Genomic DNA, 15,258 nt, shown 5'->3' with positions numbered 1-15,258 from the left:
GAGCAGCCAATGTAGTGCAAGTCTCGATTGAATATGAGACGGGTTTTGTGAGGTTTACATGGTGCATTCTATCTAAGAGCGGCGAGCTGGGCTTTACAATATCCGGCACAACATTCGTTCGCGAAACCTAGATTTACTCCATACCTTGTATACATCTCACCTTGAGACTACATCTAAACCAGTCAACACACTCGGTTTGTATATATGATAACAACAACTAACAGGGTGAATATAGCTCGCTGTTCTGAACTACTACATACGCTCAGCATAATTTGACAGAAGACAGCCCTATAAACAGACGCGGTTCACAGCTACGCGTTTTTCCCACTGTTCAGTTCGGTGAACATCATGTCCATCAACGCTTATATTGGCGATGCTGAGCCAGCACCACCGGTTTTGGCTCATACCATGTTGCCGTCTGGCTCATCAGCAGAGACAAAGCATCAACAAGATCAACAACACTCCGCGGAACAAAGCTGGAACCTCTCAGATGACGTGCAAAAAGGACTTCAAGATAGTCCAGACAGCGTTTTCAAATATGGCATAGTCATTGGCTTCTCCAGGCTCAGAGACGCACATAAGGAGACGAGTGATGAGGATGAGTACATCGGAAGAGTATGTCTGCCTTCTCCTTAGACAACCTATTCAATCCTGTCCCTGCTATGTGCCCTTATGCATAAATCTGTTAAGCCATATCCACCACCCCCGATGATCATTTACACTACACCTCCTTACCACAAATCCCAACTCCCTATATAACAACATACATAGATAGCTAACAACCGCCCAGCTCCCGCGCCACCTCCTCACAACCCACCTACTACACCAACACCAACATGACACCCACCAACCAAAAACCTACATAATCCACCCGGCCAACTTCAGCGCCTTCACCCCCCAACGCCTCCTCACCTCCCTCCTCAACAAACAACAACAGCAACAACCTCCTCTATCCCGAACCCAAGCAATCACCCTCCTGGACTCCGTCCAACTCTTCCCCGTCTACGACTTCAACGCAGCCGCACAAGCCATCCACGAAATCGCAACCACCATATCTCCAGCCACCACACCATCAATAGAACCACCACCACCACATCAAGAACATATCATAATAATCACAGGCCTGGACACCCTAACCGAGGGTGTAATCCGAGCTTCGAACCCCCTGCGGGGATCAGCTATGCTCACGTCTGTGTTACGAACATTAACGCAGTTGACGCGAACGCACGGGTCGAATCTCTCTGTGATGCTGGTGAATACTAGTGGATTGGGAAAGATGGCGTCGACTCAAAGTGGAGGTGTGGGGGAGGTCGATGTTGGTGGCAGTGGGGGATTGTATGAAATGGATGATGGCGAGGGGATTCAGTCTGCGTTTCGTGCGCATAGTGGTGAGATGTTTCCGAGTCTGTTGATGAGGACGCTGGATCAGGGGATTGATACCCATTTGTTGGTGTCGAGTATTGGGAGTGTTCCGGTTGTGGAGGTTATTAAGGATAGAGTAGGTGGGAATGTTGGGAGGTGGTGTGTTTGGGAGGGTGAGGTTTGATTAACATGAATGGCTGGGTTTATAATTCGTTGTGTGAGGCTTGGTAGCTGCTAGTATAAGCTGCAGGGTGTGCATGCCCTGTTGTATGATATTGTGCCCTATGTAGATAGTAGTATTTCCTGCTTACTCCATTTGAATATGTCATTCCACTTGAAATCTCAAACAAACATAAACCCTTGACCCCGTCTATCATGCAAGTACTATGCACCAGTTCCAAGTTTTCCCCCTTAGCAGACCAAAGTGCCTTTCCGCGCTGACTAACTCCAGTTGTGAATCATGCTTTTTTCTCCAGATGAATAAATGATAATGATGATGATGAATGGGGGTATCAACCAAATCAAGTCAATTGTCAAACACGACAAAGAATGAGAGATAGGAAGCGTCTGTATGTAATATATGAAAGGAGAATGCTGGGAAGAAAGACAAGCACGCTGGTTTAACGCCTGCCCTGGTAATATTACATCACTGGCCACCAATTTGCGCATTGTCTGATTCGGCCCACATCCTAAGAACGGCCCTCTCAACGACATTCTTCGCTTCCTTTTCGCATTTGCTAAGATCCAGAGCGAGGGTGTTTTCCTCGAATACAGCATCTTGCTGTTGGACCTTGAGCCATTGTTTATGCCTCTCACAACGCTTCTTAATACAGACACCACGTGAGAGTTTCTCGAAATCGTCTTCGTTGTCGTCATCCATGGCGGTGTCGCCGTCGGGGTCCGTAGCAGCTTCGGGATAGCTCGATGCCAGGGCTTCGGGCGAGCCATCCTCGAGTGCTTTCGCGCCAATATCGGATAACCGCCATTCGTCGAATTCTTCGTCCGACCATGCGAGTCTGCTGTCGAAACCGCAGATGTCTTTCCAACCACCCTTTGGGTCGGTCTGTTTTAGATGCTCCAGAATGCTCTTGGATCGCTGGCGCACCAGTGTCATGAATGTGTTTCGGGCGCGGAGCATCTCTTTCCGATGGAGAAGGTCGTCCCGTTGCTTGCGGATCTTTTGTAGTTTGGATGCTTCGTCGGGAGTGTATGTGAGCCAGTCTACGTCGAAGTCCAGACCGATCTTCTTTCCTTCCTTGGTCTCGGCTTCCGGATCGGTGGTGGTAGTGGCGGTATTTTTGCTTTCCTCTTCGGCGGGAAGCGATATGATGCTTTCGCCTAGTTTGCGGAATTCTTTGGCGGAGCTGACGCCCATTACGACAGCTTTGAGATCGCCTGTTGTAAGGACTCCACCTCGGCTTCCTAGATCGTCCGGATCTCGCCTGTCTGGCGTAGCGGTCCCATCACGACTATTGCTTTCGCTCGAATTAATGCCATTGGTAGCTGCTCGGCCTGCTGCGGTTGTCTTTGCTTTCAGTCCCGTACCCAGGAGAAGCTTGGTTCGCTGAAGCATGAACTCCCGGCCATGTTCGTCTGAACAGTATTTGCTGGGGATTTTCTGGTTGACTCGGGCGGGCTTGCGGCATTCCTTTAGCCGGCACATAGGTTTCCATGTAGTCCATCCTTTGCCTTGCTCCTTGCAATTCGGGCCTGCAGAGTGTTAGTGCACGGGCATACATTATGCCTGTATGCCGAGGGAACGTCTTACAGATGTACTTGTCAATGAGGTCTGCATCTCTCGGGTCGATGTTGACGCATTTCCCGTGAAACCAATCCTCACACCCACCATCGCAGCCAATCATCCACGTATGATTGTCAGGTTTGCGGCAGATGCAAAAGATTTCATCGTTATCATCAGAGTCATCTTCTTCCTCTTCTTCTATATCATCTTGCTCAACGTTCTTGCTGCCTTTTCTTTTAATATCGGGGGCGGGCGAGTTGGTGTGCGAGGTGGAATTTCGCTTTTTGGTTGCGGGCTTGCCCGCACGAGCCGAAGACGGAGTGTTGGAACGACCGCCATCAACAATATCGCTGTCCAATTCGTTTGCTTTCCTCTTTTTGGTTGTGGACTTTCGCCCAGTCCCTTTCTTGGTTGCAGCAGTAGCAGACTTCCGGGCCGGGCCAGGTTTCGTAGATGTAGCTGGCGAGGAGCGGTCAGAAGACGACGCTCTTGAGGATCCCCTATTTTTGAGACTCGCAATGTTCTTTGGGGTGAGATGGTCCGCAGCCGGGCCGTCAAGTGAAGAAACCGGTGGCTTGGATTCCGACTCTTCGTTGAGGGGGACTTTATCCAAATTCGTGTTGAGGGGTTCGGTCTTGACAAGAGGGATTGGTGTATCTTGCTTGCTCGTGGATCTAACTACTCCTGCGGCATCAAGTCCTTCATATAGGTCAGACCACGCTCGCAGATCAGTAGCTTTATCTCCATGTATGGCAGATGCCACCAGTATCCTAAAGCGTCGATGTATCTCATCTGCCCTTTCAAAGCCAAAGTACCCGCTCTGTCGCCAACCAGTTATCCCGATCACCTTATCATCGCCGATAACAACGTTCGACGGTACCAGATTGTTGTGGACCAAACAGATATGTTCGTCCTCCTTCCTTTCACGAAACAGTATATTCTTCTCTGGTTCCAGGGCATCAGGTGACGCTTGTGAGTTGAGTCCACTGCAAACGTACGAAGGGCGGTCGGGGGGTGCATCTATCCCGCCAAGGCGCTGCGATATACGACGGCACTGCTGCTTGAACATGTCGATCTGCTCAGCTGTGAGGTACCTCCAGGCTACCTCGAGAGTAACGCCAGGGATTCTAGATTCCACAGTGACATTCTTCCCATCTATTGTCCCGCAAAAGTATATGACCGGCACGGCGATGGACATCTCCTTGAGCGTATCCTCAGCCTTCCTTGCGGCACTCAATTCATTGGCGTTGGCACACGAGTACTTTTCAGCAGTGGCGCCAGTTGAAGGTTCACGATCGACGCGAATGACAACGCTGCCAGCAGCGAAGACCTCCCGGTTCCCCGAGACATTCAGAGAATTCTCTGCCGTACAGAGCTCTTTCACAATGCCTTCCCAGTATGAAGTGACCTCTGGATCCGGTTCGCACCACTGATTGTATCGAGGTTTGAAGTCAGATTCGCGAGGCGCGTAGCGGCCATATTGCACACTCCGGGCGAGGAATAGGTCGTCGTCGGGGAGGAGCTCGGGGTTTGTTTCGTACGGGTTTGTCGACCCTTGATTGGTAACGCGACCATCCACCTGATTTTGATCACCAGGCGCTTGCGTAGCCCCGGCCATCACTCCAAATCGTCCAGCGACCTTCTAAGGTCCAAGCGCACCCCGTCTGTGGGTAGCCAGCGTGTGCGTGCTCCGGCACAAAATCCTAGGGATATGTTGGCCTTCAAGATCCCGCAAACTGGCGATTCTGCAGACTGGCAACCTAGACGAAGAGTATGGTTCCAGTCGCATACAATTTCATACTATTAGTTTTGGATTGTGAGTCGGTAGCTTCCACAAGCCGGAATGGAAATGCGACCGACGGGGAAGTCTTCTTTGCTGATTATCGATCGGTCGTAAAAGTCGCAATTGCGGCGGAGGTCGGAGAAAGATGCGAAACGGAGTGGGATGCGATCCCAAGTGAGTGTCTCTGTAAGCAGCGACGTCGCGTCAGAATCCAAGATATGTGATTTAGAAGATTCTAGTGAATGATGGGTCTTTTCCCCAGTAGCTGGCTAGCGCAATAACTTGAAAGCTTTCAATAATCATTCAAGCTGGGGGAAGCGCGCTCGGCGACGCGGAGATGGAATTCGGAGAGGATTTGGCAGCTTCTGCGTCGGATTTACGGTCAAGGCGGTGAGCCTTAACTCCGTCAAGTCTCCAATACACCGCCTATCACACGACTGAGTACTATCCTTTAGGACATAAAAGAGATCTCTCGGAAGCATGATTCTGTGATAACCTTCTATTCTCCCTCTGCGGCACTATCGAAAGCTGTAAGACCAGAGTACAAGGCCTGTGCTTTTAATCATTACAGTGATGGGCGGCAGATACTTGCTTGCCATTTGTCTCATTCTGGAAAGTCAAGGCTCATGACAAAGCCAAAGAGGAAGCAGCAAAGCACGGCGACAGTGTTCTATGTGAAAGAGCGGCGATATGAATGGGGAAGGAAGGGAATGAAGGAGAATGTCAAATATGAGTCCAGTTCGTGTTGACGCTATATATTTATCGCAGGACTATAATGACAGCCTATGTTCCGCTGATACGTAATTACTATAATTCACTCCTCGTACTACAGTGATGGTTAATTGACACCCAGAGACGCTATTCCAGCGTCCCGTTGCTCAATTCAATGTACAGCTAGGTAGGAGGAGTTCATTTAAGGCCACCCTCCTTAGATATGGAGCCCCAATCCCCGATCATTCCTTTTGTACTATCTACTTGCAGAACATCAAAATCATCGCCTACCACTATCAATAATTACACATTACTTTTCCTCATGGGGCCATGTAAATGGCAAGACGAAAAACTATTTTTACGGTGTGCTTGTCCCGAGGGGTCCTGCGCCTCGCGTCTTGCGGACATGAACAACCTAGCACAATGTGAAAAATGCTCGCATCCAATGAACCTCCACCAAGATTACTGTTCGTTTCTTACACTCGTGATGTTCATCAGCTAACCTTGCGTCATAGCTACTTCCTCTGGATTCGCACCGTCACAGATAACTGCACCTATAGGTATATAGTTTGCTTCAACCCGACTTGGCAAGATCATTGCTAATCTTCATAGATATCGGACCACATATCGTTCACCGGGATGGGTTGATCGAAGAGCTCATCGCTCGACTGAAAGTATTTCATATTGTTCGAGTGAGGGGGACTCCTGCTTCGGGTAAGACAACCATCGTGAATCTATTAGCGAATAAGCTACTTGACTGTGATCCAAAGACTCCTCTTTACGTCATGTCTGGTTGGGATGTAGACATGGTAACGAGAGCAAAGGGCTGGGACGGCTATCTCGAGCAACAAACTGGTGTCCATGGCCGCTCCTGGCTGACACAACGAGGGTATCTCATCATCGATGAGGCCCAACAATCATATTGGGACGTCGCGCTATGGGCGGATCTGTTCAAAGCTGTTGACCCATCATCTCAACCTTACATTGTACTGTTCATGTCTTACGGCTCTCCAGATAGGGGCTTTTCGGGTTTCGAGCGAAAGCATATGGTTACGCCCATGATTTTCGGTGAGGGACAGGATTTATCACTTAGGCCCAATATCAATATCCAATTACCTTGGAAACCTGTTGGTTTGTTAATGGAGGAAAATGAAGCCATTCAAGTTATTGAAAGATGTGCCCCACAAGTCATACCAGACTGTGGGCCCCTTCTGACGCCAGGTTTGAAGCAAGGCTTGTTCAAAAGCAGCAGTGGACATGTAGGGCTCATCAAATCTCTGGTCCTAGCTCTGAGGTCCCTACCGGTAAGCTTGATCCTAAGTCGATGTTTCGCCGGTCTGTTTACTAAGCTTGATGCTTGTCTACAACAGGTACCCTCCAAAGAAGTGCGAAACCGCAGACCGCTAGAATGGCAAACAGTCAGCACAGCCTTTTTCTGTGACCCAATGGGGTTTTTCCGATGTATTCGAAGTCTCCCATTTTCCAGAGGTCTGCCCCCAGCACGGATCCTACAAATACCTAATGTCGCCGCTGTTCTTAAAGAAGCCATTGCTTCTGATGGGATTCTCACATCCAGCTTCGCGGGTACAACTAAGGAGGCACAAGAAGGTCTCGAACATATCTTAGCCAACGGATGGCTTCATGCAGAGGTTTGCGATGAAGGAGAGCGATACATATTCGCAAGTCCAATTCACCGTTGGTAGGTGGGGAGCCTATAGAGTACTTTGGAATGCTTTCTAACCCAAGAGTCTAGGTATTGCCAGTGTCTTTTCTCCGAGAAACGCCCTGATAATCAACTTGAATACGACACTCCTTTACAGCTAGCGCTCGACGTTATCAGAGGATTTCAGCCATGTCAGCTAGCACATGCGCCTCGTTCATTAGCAGGTAGTTCCCGACCACTGGAAGACCAGTATCAGAAGGAGTTTTATCGCTGTCTCTTCCCTTTACTGGATGGACATGTTGTCGTGTCTCCCGAGTTCGTGGTTCAGTCGGATATTAAAGGTGGAACAATTGACTTCCTTATTACCCAGAAGAAGTGGGGGTTGGAACTCCTCAGAGAACGTGACCGACTTCAAGAACACATGGACAGGTTCAAGCCAAATGGACAATATTTCACCCTAATCGAAAAAGGCCGGATGGACCACTATATTGTTCTCGACTTCACCACTACAATGCCTCGAAAACCCCATCCAGGTAGTTCCACCCTCGCCTCCTTATGACATAACTGACTCGTTTACTAGAGTTCCAGAACCGTTTATACCACATTGTATTCTCGAAAACATATAAGGATGTCTCAGTGATTAATGGATGGGATCTTCGAGTAGTTGACGCCTTTGTCTTGATGGAGAATAGAAATTAGACGCTATGATTAGTAGCTAAAAGGCTTTTGGAACGTCATTCATATCTTTTGGCAGATCATAGCTTCCATCTCTATGAGCCACATAGGGCAATGTCAAGCAGCATTGACACATACGCTTTACCTTATCCAGTGTTTCACCGTCACCGTAGAGTACTGAGTATAGTACGCAACTATCTAACTTAGCAAATCCAATTGCTCATTCAATGGCCAACTCCTCATGTGCGACCTTTAATTACTCACCTTTCCTATGCTGAATATCGCTTACTTTTACAGCTAGCATAGCAGGAGTTAGGGCAAGAGAGATGCCTGCATAGCTACTAAAGAAAGACACTACCGCCACACCAGCCATGTCTCCATCACACCAACCTTCGCTCACGCCATGCCCTACCGCCTCCCTTATGATGAAAGGCTCGCTTTGATAGCTGGGAGATGTAATAACCTCCACCCCGATCGGGATATTCAACTGCCTGATATACTAACTACTGCCTCAGGCAGCTTACCACTGTATTAAGCAGGCGGTGAAAGCTATAAACAAGGTCTTACTTTCTTTCAAGGTAGACGGAGGATGTGGTTTGGAGGAAGCCTGGCTCTCGTGGCGGTAGCGTCTTCCCTACTAAATCGCCTCACATTAAGAATGCAGCCGGTATAAATTGCCAAGCTATGACCCATAAAGTGATCAGGATGCGAAGGATACTGCTAGTGATAAAGTGACGTCGATAGACGAGAAGTCTTTCGTGAATTTCCGGATATCGTGGAGTTCACCGAGATAAGCGGCGCTAGCAGCCGCCCACCAACGAGCCCGGTTGAATGCTTAGGAGTTAGGAGAGTGGAATGGACTTCCGACTTCCAGCACCATCATAAACTAGTTCAAGCCAGCTTCTGCATCTGCACTTCGTGTATCGGGAACATATCCGCCCACCATCATTGAATGCTGCCGTTCCTGCTCTCTAGAACAAAGTTTTAGGTTCTAAAGCCGCACGCTATTATTATCTCTGGCCCCGAGACTACTGATCCCCTGCACCGCGGACCCCATTTACCAACCCCCCTGCATTGGTGCCTCTTAGTTGGCACTGAAACAAGCAATCTGGCGATCAGGTCTCCATGCTACTTTGAGATTTTGAATCCATGATTCAAGGTTTCAGCTCCGAAGATGCTTATGGTTAGGTGATTCGAATCAGTGGAGCAGCGCAGGCTTACTTCAATCCCGGGATCCTGACAGTACTCTGCTCCCAGCATTTCTCGCTCCTCATCACCTCATGGCCTAATAACAATTAACATTTTCTTTGCTCTACATATTTCATCGCTATCAGATCCGTATGTGTTTGTGCCTGAACTTGTTCTCTCCGTTGTCCCTATAGGATTGATGCTTTGAGCGTAGTTTGTCAGGTACTGACTTTCACTTCTAGTTCCATTTTAAATTCTGGCTGCGTTCTGATATCGCCAGTTGGCACGCTTTGTTTCAACCTCGACTTGGATGTCGGAAGTTGGCCGCTCGTTTTTATGTAACCGAAGACACACTGCCGGATACAGCTAGATTCCTTTATCGCACCATTGCCAAGGCAGCCGGCAATAACTTCAGTCGGTATCTGTTCGTGGATGCGCCTCGCTATCGCACTTTCTACAGGGTTTTCATTTCAGGGTCGAAAGCATAGCGAGACAGCTATTTGGCGAAGCACAGTAAAGGCTGCTGGTGTTTGGACAGTCTTCAACAGTCGATCAAGCTACCCCGCCATTGCGCCTATACAGCGAGAAGCCAACATTACCCTGCAGGCTGAATGAGGCACCAGCTGTCGCATCGCTTAATGACGACTGACTGCTAAGATCCAGGCACTCGCGCGGCACGAGATCATTGCGCATCTAACCTTCAATATGCCAGATGAATCAAGCAGTGCTAGTGGGAAGAAGTCCACAGAAGAGCCGCCACCAATACAGTGGCAATTTATTGATGCTTCTGACAACAGCAGGAGTACTCTGACTAGAGTAAAGCGCCATGTTATGCAGGAATATATGCGTCAAAAGCGGCATGCAACCGGGCAGTCTGGTGCTGAGATCGGAGAGAGTCCATCGCAAGCAGAGAAGACACGACAGCAACAAAGAGCCATTGGTCAGGCTACAAAAACGAGTGAAAACCAAACGGACAACACGCAAGAATGTGGAGCCTTGTATAAAACCGGTACTCTTGCGCAGGAAAATATTCCCAAGCCGACACGCAGTGACTTTTCATCGCAACAAGAGTCGAGCGGAACTGTGAAAAACCATGCCACAGAGGGCAGGGTTATCTTAGGTTCCAAGCCTGCCGTTCGGCCATTCTATGAAGGCATATCTTTCAGAAGCAAAACGAGTTCCCCCAAGACCTACTGCCTGTCTCAAAGCAGCATCTCCGACACCAGCACTCCAACGCCATCATCGTCTGCGCCAACAACACCAGCTGATGTAGCGTTGTCACCAAAGACAATCCTGAGTGCTGCACGCACAGATCCATTCAACACTCTGCCTCTTGAACTAGACATCGAGGGTCAGAGACTGTTTGACTTCTATGTCAACGAAATGCCTGCTTGCTCATACGGGAACCACTTCCGGTCACCCAAGGCGCATAATTGGTACACGGCAGTATTTGTTCCTGAAGGCATGAAAGGGCCTGTGGCATTTCAGAACACAATACTAGTTCATGCGGCCAGCACATGGGTCTGGGTTCGTAATGAGGAGCCGGACGCGGCAGCTCTCTATCATCGTGATCGTGCGATTACCATGCTTCGAGAGTTGAGGGACAGGAATCCGGATGATATTTCCGATGAAGCGATTATAGGCTGTATAAGCGCTGCAGGCCTTGAAGACTTCGATCCTCGGCCTGGTCATAAGCAGATTAGCTGGCTTCATATGCGAGCAGCAAGGGAGATGGTCCGCCTTCGTGGCGGGCCATCTGCCTTTCATAAGACACGGCTCGGAATGCTAATAAACTGGCAAGATTATATTCTTTCGGGCTATGAGACGGAGGGACCCAGCTTCTTCTTCGAATACAATCCTCCATCCATGCTACATAGGCCAGTTCCCCAAGCTGAAGGGCTTGTGTCGAGTCAGCTGCCGCTTTCAGAAAATTCGTTCATCGAGCACAATATCTCCCAACACCCCATACCTGCCCCAGTGGATGAGATTGAGAATCAGTGCAGCGAGTTCATCAGCTTTCTCAAGCGCTGTGAGCAGCTCGCTATACACCAATGCACATCCACAAACTTAACGACGGCACCGATGCGTCACACGGCATTTCAGTCAACCTCACTGTTGTATCAGATTCTCGCAGCGCCTCCCGGGCTACGCTTTACAGCATCGGGTAACCGCAAGCAGTTTGTTGCACGGCTGGTTGCGTTGATCATGCTCAATGCTGGCTTGTGGGATTACCGGAACTCCGTTTTGCATAGTGAGGCCTTTCTCAGAAATTTGGAGCAGACTGTCCTGAACTGCGAAGTGAATATGAGCGGCTCAGTCGAAGCATTGCTGCAAATATTGCTCGCATGTGAGGATGGTTCGACTGAAATCCCTGAGACAAGGCGCAATCCTGGAAATACACCCGATTTTACGCAATACTGCCCTACGGCTGAAACGCCTTACGATCGGCCATGGTTTGCAGGCCGAATGCTCAAAGTGGCCAAACGGCTCAGCTTTGATAGCTGGATGAACGTGAACTATTTTCTCTTCTCTTGCTTAACGTTACATACGGGAATACCTTCGGTCTCGCTTTGGGAAGATGGCTTACGGCAAGAGATTCTCAGTGCGCCTCTCACTAATTACGTTATGCCGGCCCTCCAAGGCCTGTAGTTTGGTCGGGCTTTATCGCTCGAGGCATGGAACCTGCATGTACAACACTGCGGTTTTGAGACTTGTATCCATACCTCTCATCCTTTCCTCCCTCTCTTCTTATACCTTGTTAGTGTACACGTGGAAACGAGTCTAATTGTAACGTTAATTTCATGCCCCTTTGGCCATCTCTTGGTGTTGGTGTTATATATATCCGCGATCATGAGACATGACAATACATGATAAGTACCTTTCATTCCAACTGAATTTCTTATTCCGTGATCCGCTTGTTCTGTTTTTGATCGCCCAATTGCCTTTTCGAATTGATAACATTGTATTATTTCTGGTGACATCAACTCATGAGCTCATCTATATACCATATACTGTGGTTCCTTGGACGTGGCAGCAACATTGTGTTCTGCTCAATGTTTGGAAGCATGACTGCTAGTATCCCGTGTACTAACAATCACCAGAGAATCCTTATCCTTTTTATTTGGCTGTGAAATGTGAGATTTGTCTGCATCATATGCAGGCCTCGAAGTTTCTGGAGTGAAGAGACGGTCAATTTCCTCGAGCGACTTGCCGGCCGTCTCCGGATACAAGGCCCAGACGAGACCCGCCGCAACCCAGTTGAAGGCCGCGAAGCAGTAGAAGTATTTGAACTGAATTCGCGACTGGGCGATCGGCGAACACTGAGCGAAAACTAAATTCAAACTCCAATTGGTGGCGGTGGCTACAGAAGAGCCTCGGGCGCGAATGGCAGTGGGGAAAATCTCGGATTGATAGATCCAAGAGATGAGCCCGAGACTAGTGTAGAAGAACGAGAAGACGAAGAATACAGCGATTGCAGCACGGACGGCACTGTGATTCGGTGACGCAACGCTTTCAAAGTTATTGTACACTTGCCCCAGGATAGCCTCCACGCACATGGTGGCGCCCATACCCAGCAACGACGGAATGAGCAGCTTGCGACGGTCGACCCGATCGATGAAGAGTATGAATACGGTGTTCCAAAACTGGGCCAATGCACCCCAGATACCCTGCAGGATGAGCGAAGTGGATTGCGACAAGCCCAAGGATCGGTATAAACCTGGGTTATAATTCTGGAGCACATTCGTGCCCGAGCATTGTGTAAAAGCCTGCATGCCACAGGCAAGCAGCACACGCTTACGCCAATTAGGCTGTGCGAACAAAAGCTGTCGCCAGGAGTGGTTGGCTGAATGCCGGGCCTCCGCAATACCCGCGGAGATTCGCTCAAATTCCGATTCGATTGGTAGAGCATCCAGCTGTGCCCGAGGTAGATGGAGGCGGTTCAAGACCGCCTGACCAGCATCTGGATCACCCTTTTCTATGAGCCAACGAGGGGATTCAGGGAGAAACCAGACGCCACAGCTAAGAATCACAGCGGGGACTGCTTGGAATGCCAAGGGGAAACTCCAGCTGAAATTTCCCGTACGGAGAGAGCAGCCATATCCCACCCATTGCTAGAGACGATTAGTCAGGAATAGAGGGCGAGCTAGTTGACTAGTTGACTAGCTGGACAGGGGTATAGTAGATAGATAAATCACTCACAGCTACAACAACTCCGAGCCCAATCATCCATTGCTGCAGTGAACCTAGGAAGCCACGAATACGGGGAGGAGATAGCTCACTCTTAAAAACGGTCAGATTTCGCTGCAATATAACGGTCCCCAGAGATGCGCTATCGCGATACATACACAATAGACTGGGATAATGGCGGACATCAAGCCAACAGCAAGACCAGCGATTAAACGACCTGCAATGAGCATGGACACGTTGACAGCGCCAGCCTGCAATGCGGCCCCAAGGCTAGCGAGGAGGCCACCGGTGAAGAGAACAGGTCTTCGCCCCCAAGGGTCAGAGAGGTAGGAGACAAAGACCGAGCCTAGAATGGCACCGCCTGCAGAATGTCAGCCGGAGATGAGATGCGACGAGGTTGTGATCGGCGCGGGTGTCCGAACCATTATAGGATGCAACGATACCCCCTGTCGCTGCATCGGAAGGATTGTGGAAGCGATATTTGAAGGAATCCTGGTCGATAACAGAGGATATAACCCCGGAGTCATAACCAAATAAAAAGGAGCCTAGACTGGCGAACAAACAGCAGAGAGTAACGAGAAGATAGGGCATCGTTCACCTCCACTCCCAGTGCTTGAATTGTGTGTGGGGGAGGATGCGACGGCTCCTTTATCTCTTCCCGGTCGCTAGTAGTTGCCCATGAAGATATTTTTAAGTGTCTATCTAATCTTGGCGGAGATTTAGTGGCGCAGCGCGATACCGTTGCGTAGGCATGGCAGTATGCTACTTTGTAGTATTACACTATCTGGAGCTGCAACCAAGTCGGGAATAATGCAGAGCTGATGTTGTACGACAACGCTGTAACAGGACACACGTGCGCAAGGGCTCTAGAAAGAATAGGAAGGCGAGCAGAAGACTAAAGGTCACATTGAAATTGTCGGTACAGCTAGGGAGTAGACATGAGTGGATTCAGGGGGACACACACAGGAAAACAAAACAGGATTCCGTCAGCTTTGATGGATGACTGGACTGCAGCATTGGTCCTCTCAAAGCCAAGGGAAGAACTAACGCCGGTTAGGGTCTTCGGGTTCATCCAATCCATCACCGAAGATGCGATCCCCACCGGGGATGTTGTTTAACTTATTGTTTCTCATCGATGTTGCTGCAGGTTCCATGGATCAGGGTACCCATCGGGAATGATCGAATCAGCGAAATCACCGTGGGTTCTGAGGCTTGTTTCTGCAACCGAGGCAGTCATCGGCCGGTTTGGCCAATACGCCGAGCTACTGCTGCTGCTGCTACTACTACTAAGCCGCTTTCCCAGCTAGTCCAATGGAGTATGTAGGAAAAGGGAAAATTTTGTATCGGAGGTCCGAAGCAGCGGCATCGTCACGGGCACAGGAGCAGGCTCAAGTTGCGCTTCCAGCCGCTTGTCACAGCCGGTTGGCTCTAGATCAGCCCTACTTGTGAGCGATTTTTTGTTAATTCTGCTATTATACTTTTTCTTTCTTTCTTCCTCTCACACAGATGATTCATACCCGGACTTTATTCGAATAGGAAATTCTTGGACCATATCCGAGCATCTTTTCGCGCGAGATCTCTCTCTTGTGCTGATCCCCTAGTGCATATATATCTTTTTCTTTTTTTCGCACTTGCCCTGGTGCCGTTGTTAAAATCCCCCCAATCGGAAACAGGGTCTGGGCCACACCATCACCTCGCATCGGTGGATCTGCCCGTCTTGTCCGTCTTCGTCCCCATCCATTCATTCCTTTTCCATCATCGCTCTTCTACGCTCATCACTACTGCGATTTACTCGAGTCCTTTCCTCGCTTTTCCACTTTGTTGGCTTGTGGGCTTAAGCTTGTTTAACTTAACTTTGATTTTTCTTTTTTTCTTCTTTTCTCCGATTTGGAGAAACCATACTGTATATTCCCCCCTACCCTACCTAGTCTTGCAAAATCCTCCGTA

At 49.2% G+C, this 15,258-nt stretch overlaps 5 protein-coding genes across 5 annotated transcripts; 3 read left to right on the top strand and 2 right to left on the bottom strand.

Annotated features, from left to right (window-relative positions):
- Window positions 1–190: 190 nt before the first annotated feature.
- BO88DRAFT_483880 (uncharacterized protein) lies at window positions 191–1,546 on the top strand (the record flags this gene model as incomplete). Its single annotated transcript, XM_025712253.1, has 2 exons — window positions 191–615; window positions 791–1,546. Exons 1-2 carry the CDS (start codon window positions 349–351, stop codon window positions 1,544–1,546), a joined length of 1,023 nt encoding a protein of 340 aa, XP_025568686.1. The 5' UTR covers window positions 191–348.
- A 49-nt stretch (window positions 1,547–1,595) lies between these two features.
- Window positions 1,596–5,215, bottom strand: BO88DRAFT_378576 (putative PHD transcription factor). Its single transcript, XM_025704445.1, has 2 exons — window positions 3,131–5,215; window positions 1,596–3,072 (listed from the first exon to the last, which is right to left on the bottom strand). Exons 1-2 carry the CDS (start codon window positions 4,719–4,721, stop codon window positions 2,009–2,011), a joined length of 2,655 nt encoding a protein of 884 aa, XP_025568685.1. The 5' UTR covers window positions 4,722–5,215; the 3' UTR covers window positions 1,596–2,008.
- An 827-nt stretch (window positions 5,216–6,042) lies between these two features.
- Window positions 6,043–8,021, top strand: BO88DRAFT_460635 (uncharacterized protein; the record flags this gene model as incomplete). The annotated part of the gene is made up of 6 exons (XM_025711119.1): window positions 6,043–6,064; window positions 6,113–6,157; window positions 6,210–6,901; window positions 6,968–7,296; window positions 7,351–7,793; window positions 7,841–8,021. 6 exons carry the CDS (start codon window positions 6,043–6,045, stop codon window positions 7,957–7,959), a joined length of 1,650 nt encoding a protein of 549 aa, XP_025568684.1. The 3' UTR covers window positions 7,960–8,021.
- Window positions 8,022–9,498: 1,477 nt separating this feature from the next.
- On the top strand, window positions 9,499–12,009 carry BO88DRAFT_400543 (sigma-70 region 2 family protein). The gene has a single exon (XM_025705604.1). It carries the CDS (start codon window positions 9,829–9,831, stop codon window positions 11,770–11,772), a length of 1,944 nt encoding a protein of 647 aa, XP_025568683.1. The 5' UTR covers window positions 9,499–9,828; the 3' UTR covers window positions 11,773–12,009.
- A 164-nt stretch (window positions 12,010–12,173) lies between these two features.
- BO88DRAFT_327806 (sugar porter family MFS transporter) lies at window positions 12,174–13,902 on the bottom strand (the record flags this gene model as incomplete). Its single annotated transcript, XM_025702524.1, has 4 exons — window positions 12,174–13,235; window positions 13,324–13,404; window positions 13,470–13,672; window positions 13,734–13,902. The coding sequence occupies 4 exons, from the start codon at window positions 13,900–13,902 to the stop codon at window positions 12,174–12,176; spliced, it is 1,515 nt and encodes a 504-aa protein (XP_025568682.1).
- Between the last annotated feature and the right edge of the window lie 1,356 nt (window positions 13,903–15,258).

This window comes from Aspergillus vadensis, assembly GCF_003184925.1.
Source record: "Aspergillus vadensis CBS 113365 unplaced genomic scaffold BO88scaffold_1, whole genome shotgun sequence".
NCBI classification, from domain to species: Eukaryota; Fungi; Ascomycota; class Eurotiomycetes; order Eurotiales; family Aspergillaceae; genus Aspergillus; species Aspergillus vadensis.
Note: the sequence above shows the minus strand (reverse complement) of the source record. Positions and strands in the feature narration are given on the sequence as shown.

Bases quoted from the DNA above. Each gene is read 5' to 3' on its own strand.
- BO88DRAFT_378576 (XM_025704445.1), bottom strand. From the start codon at position 4,721: ATGGCCGGGGCTACGCAAGCGCCTGGTGATCAAAATCAGGTGGATGGT. The intron at 3,073-3,130 runs GTAAGACGTTCC...AACACTCTGCAG, and splicing joins CCTCATTGACAAGTACATCT to GCCCGAATTGCAAGGAGCAA.
- BO88DRAFT_400543 (XM_025705604.1), top strand. From the start codon at position 9,829: ATGCCAGATGAATCAAGCAGTGCTAGTGGGAAGAAGTCCACAGAAGAG.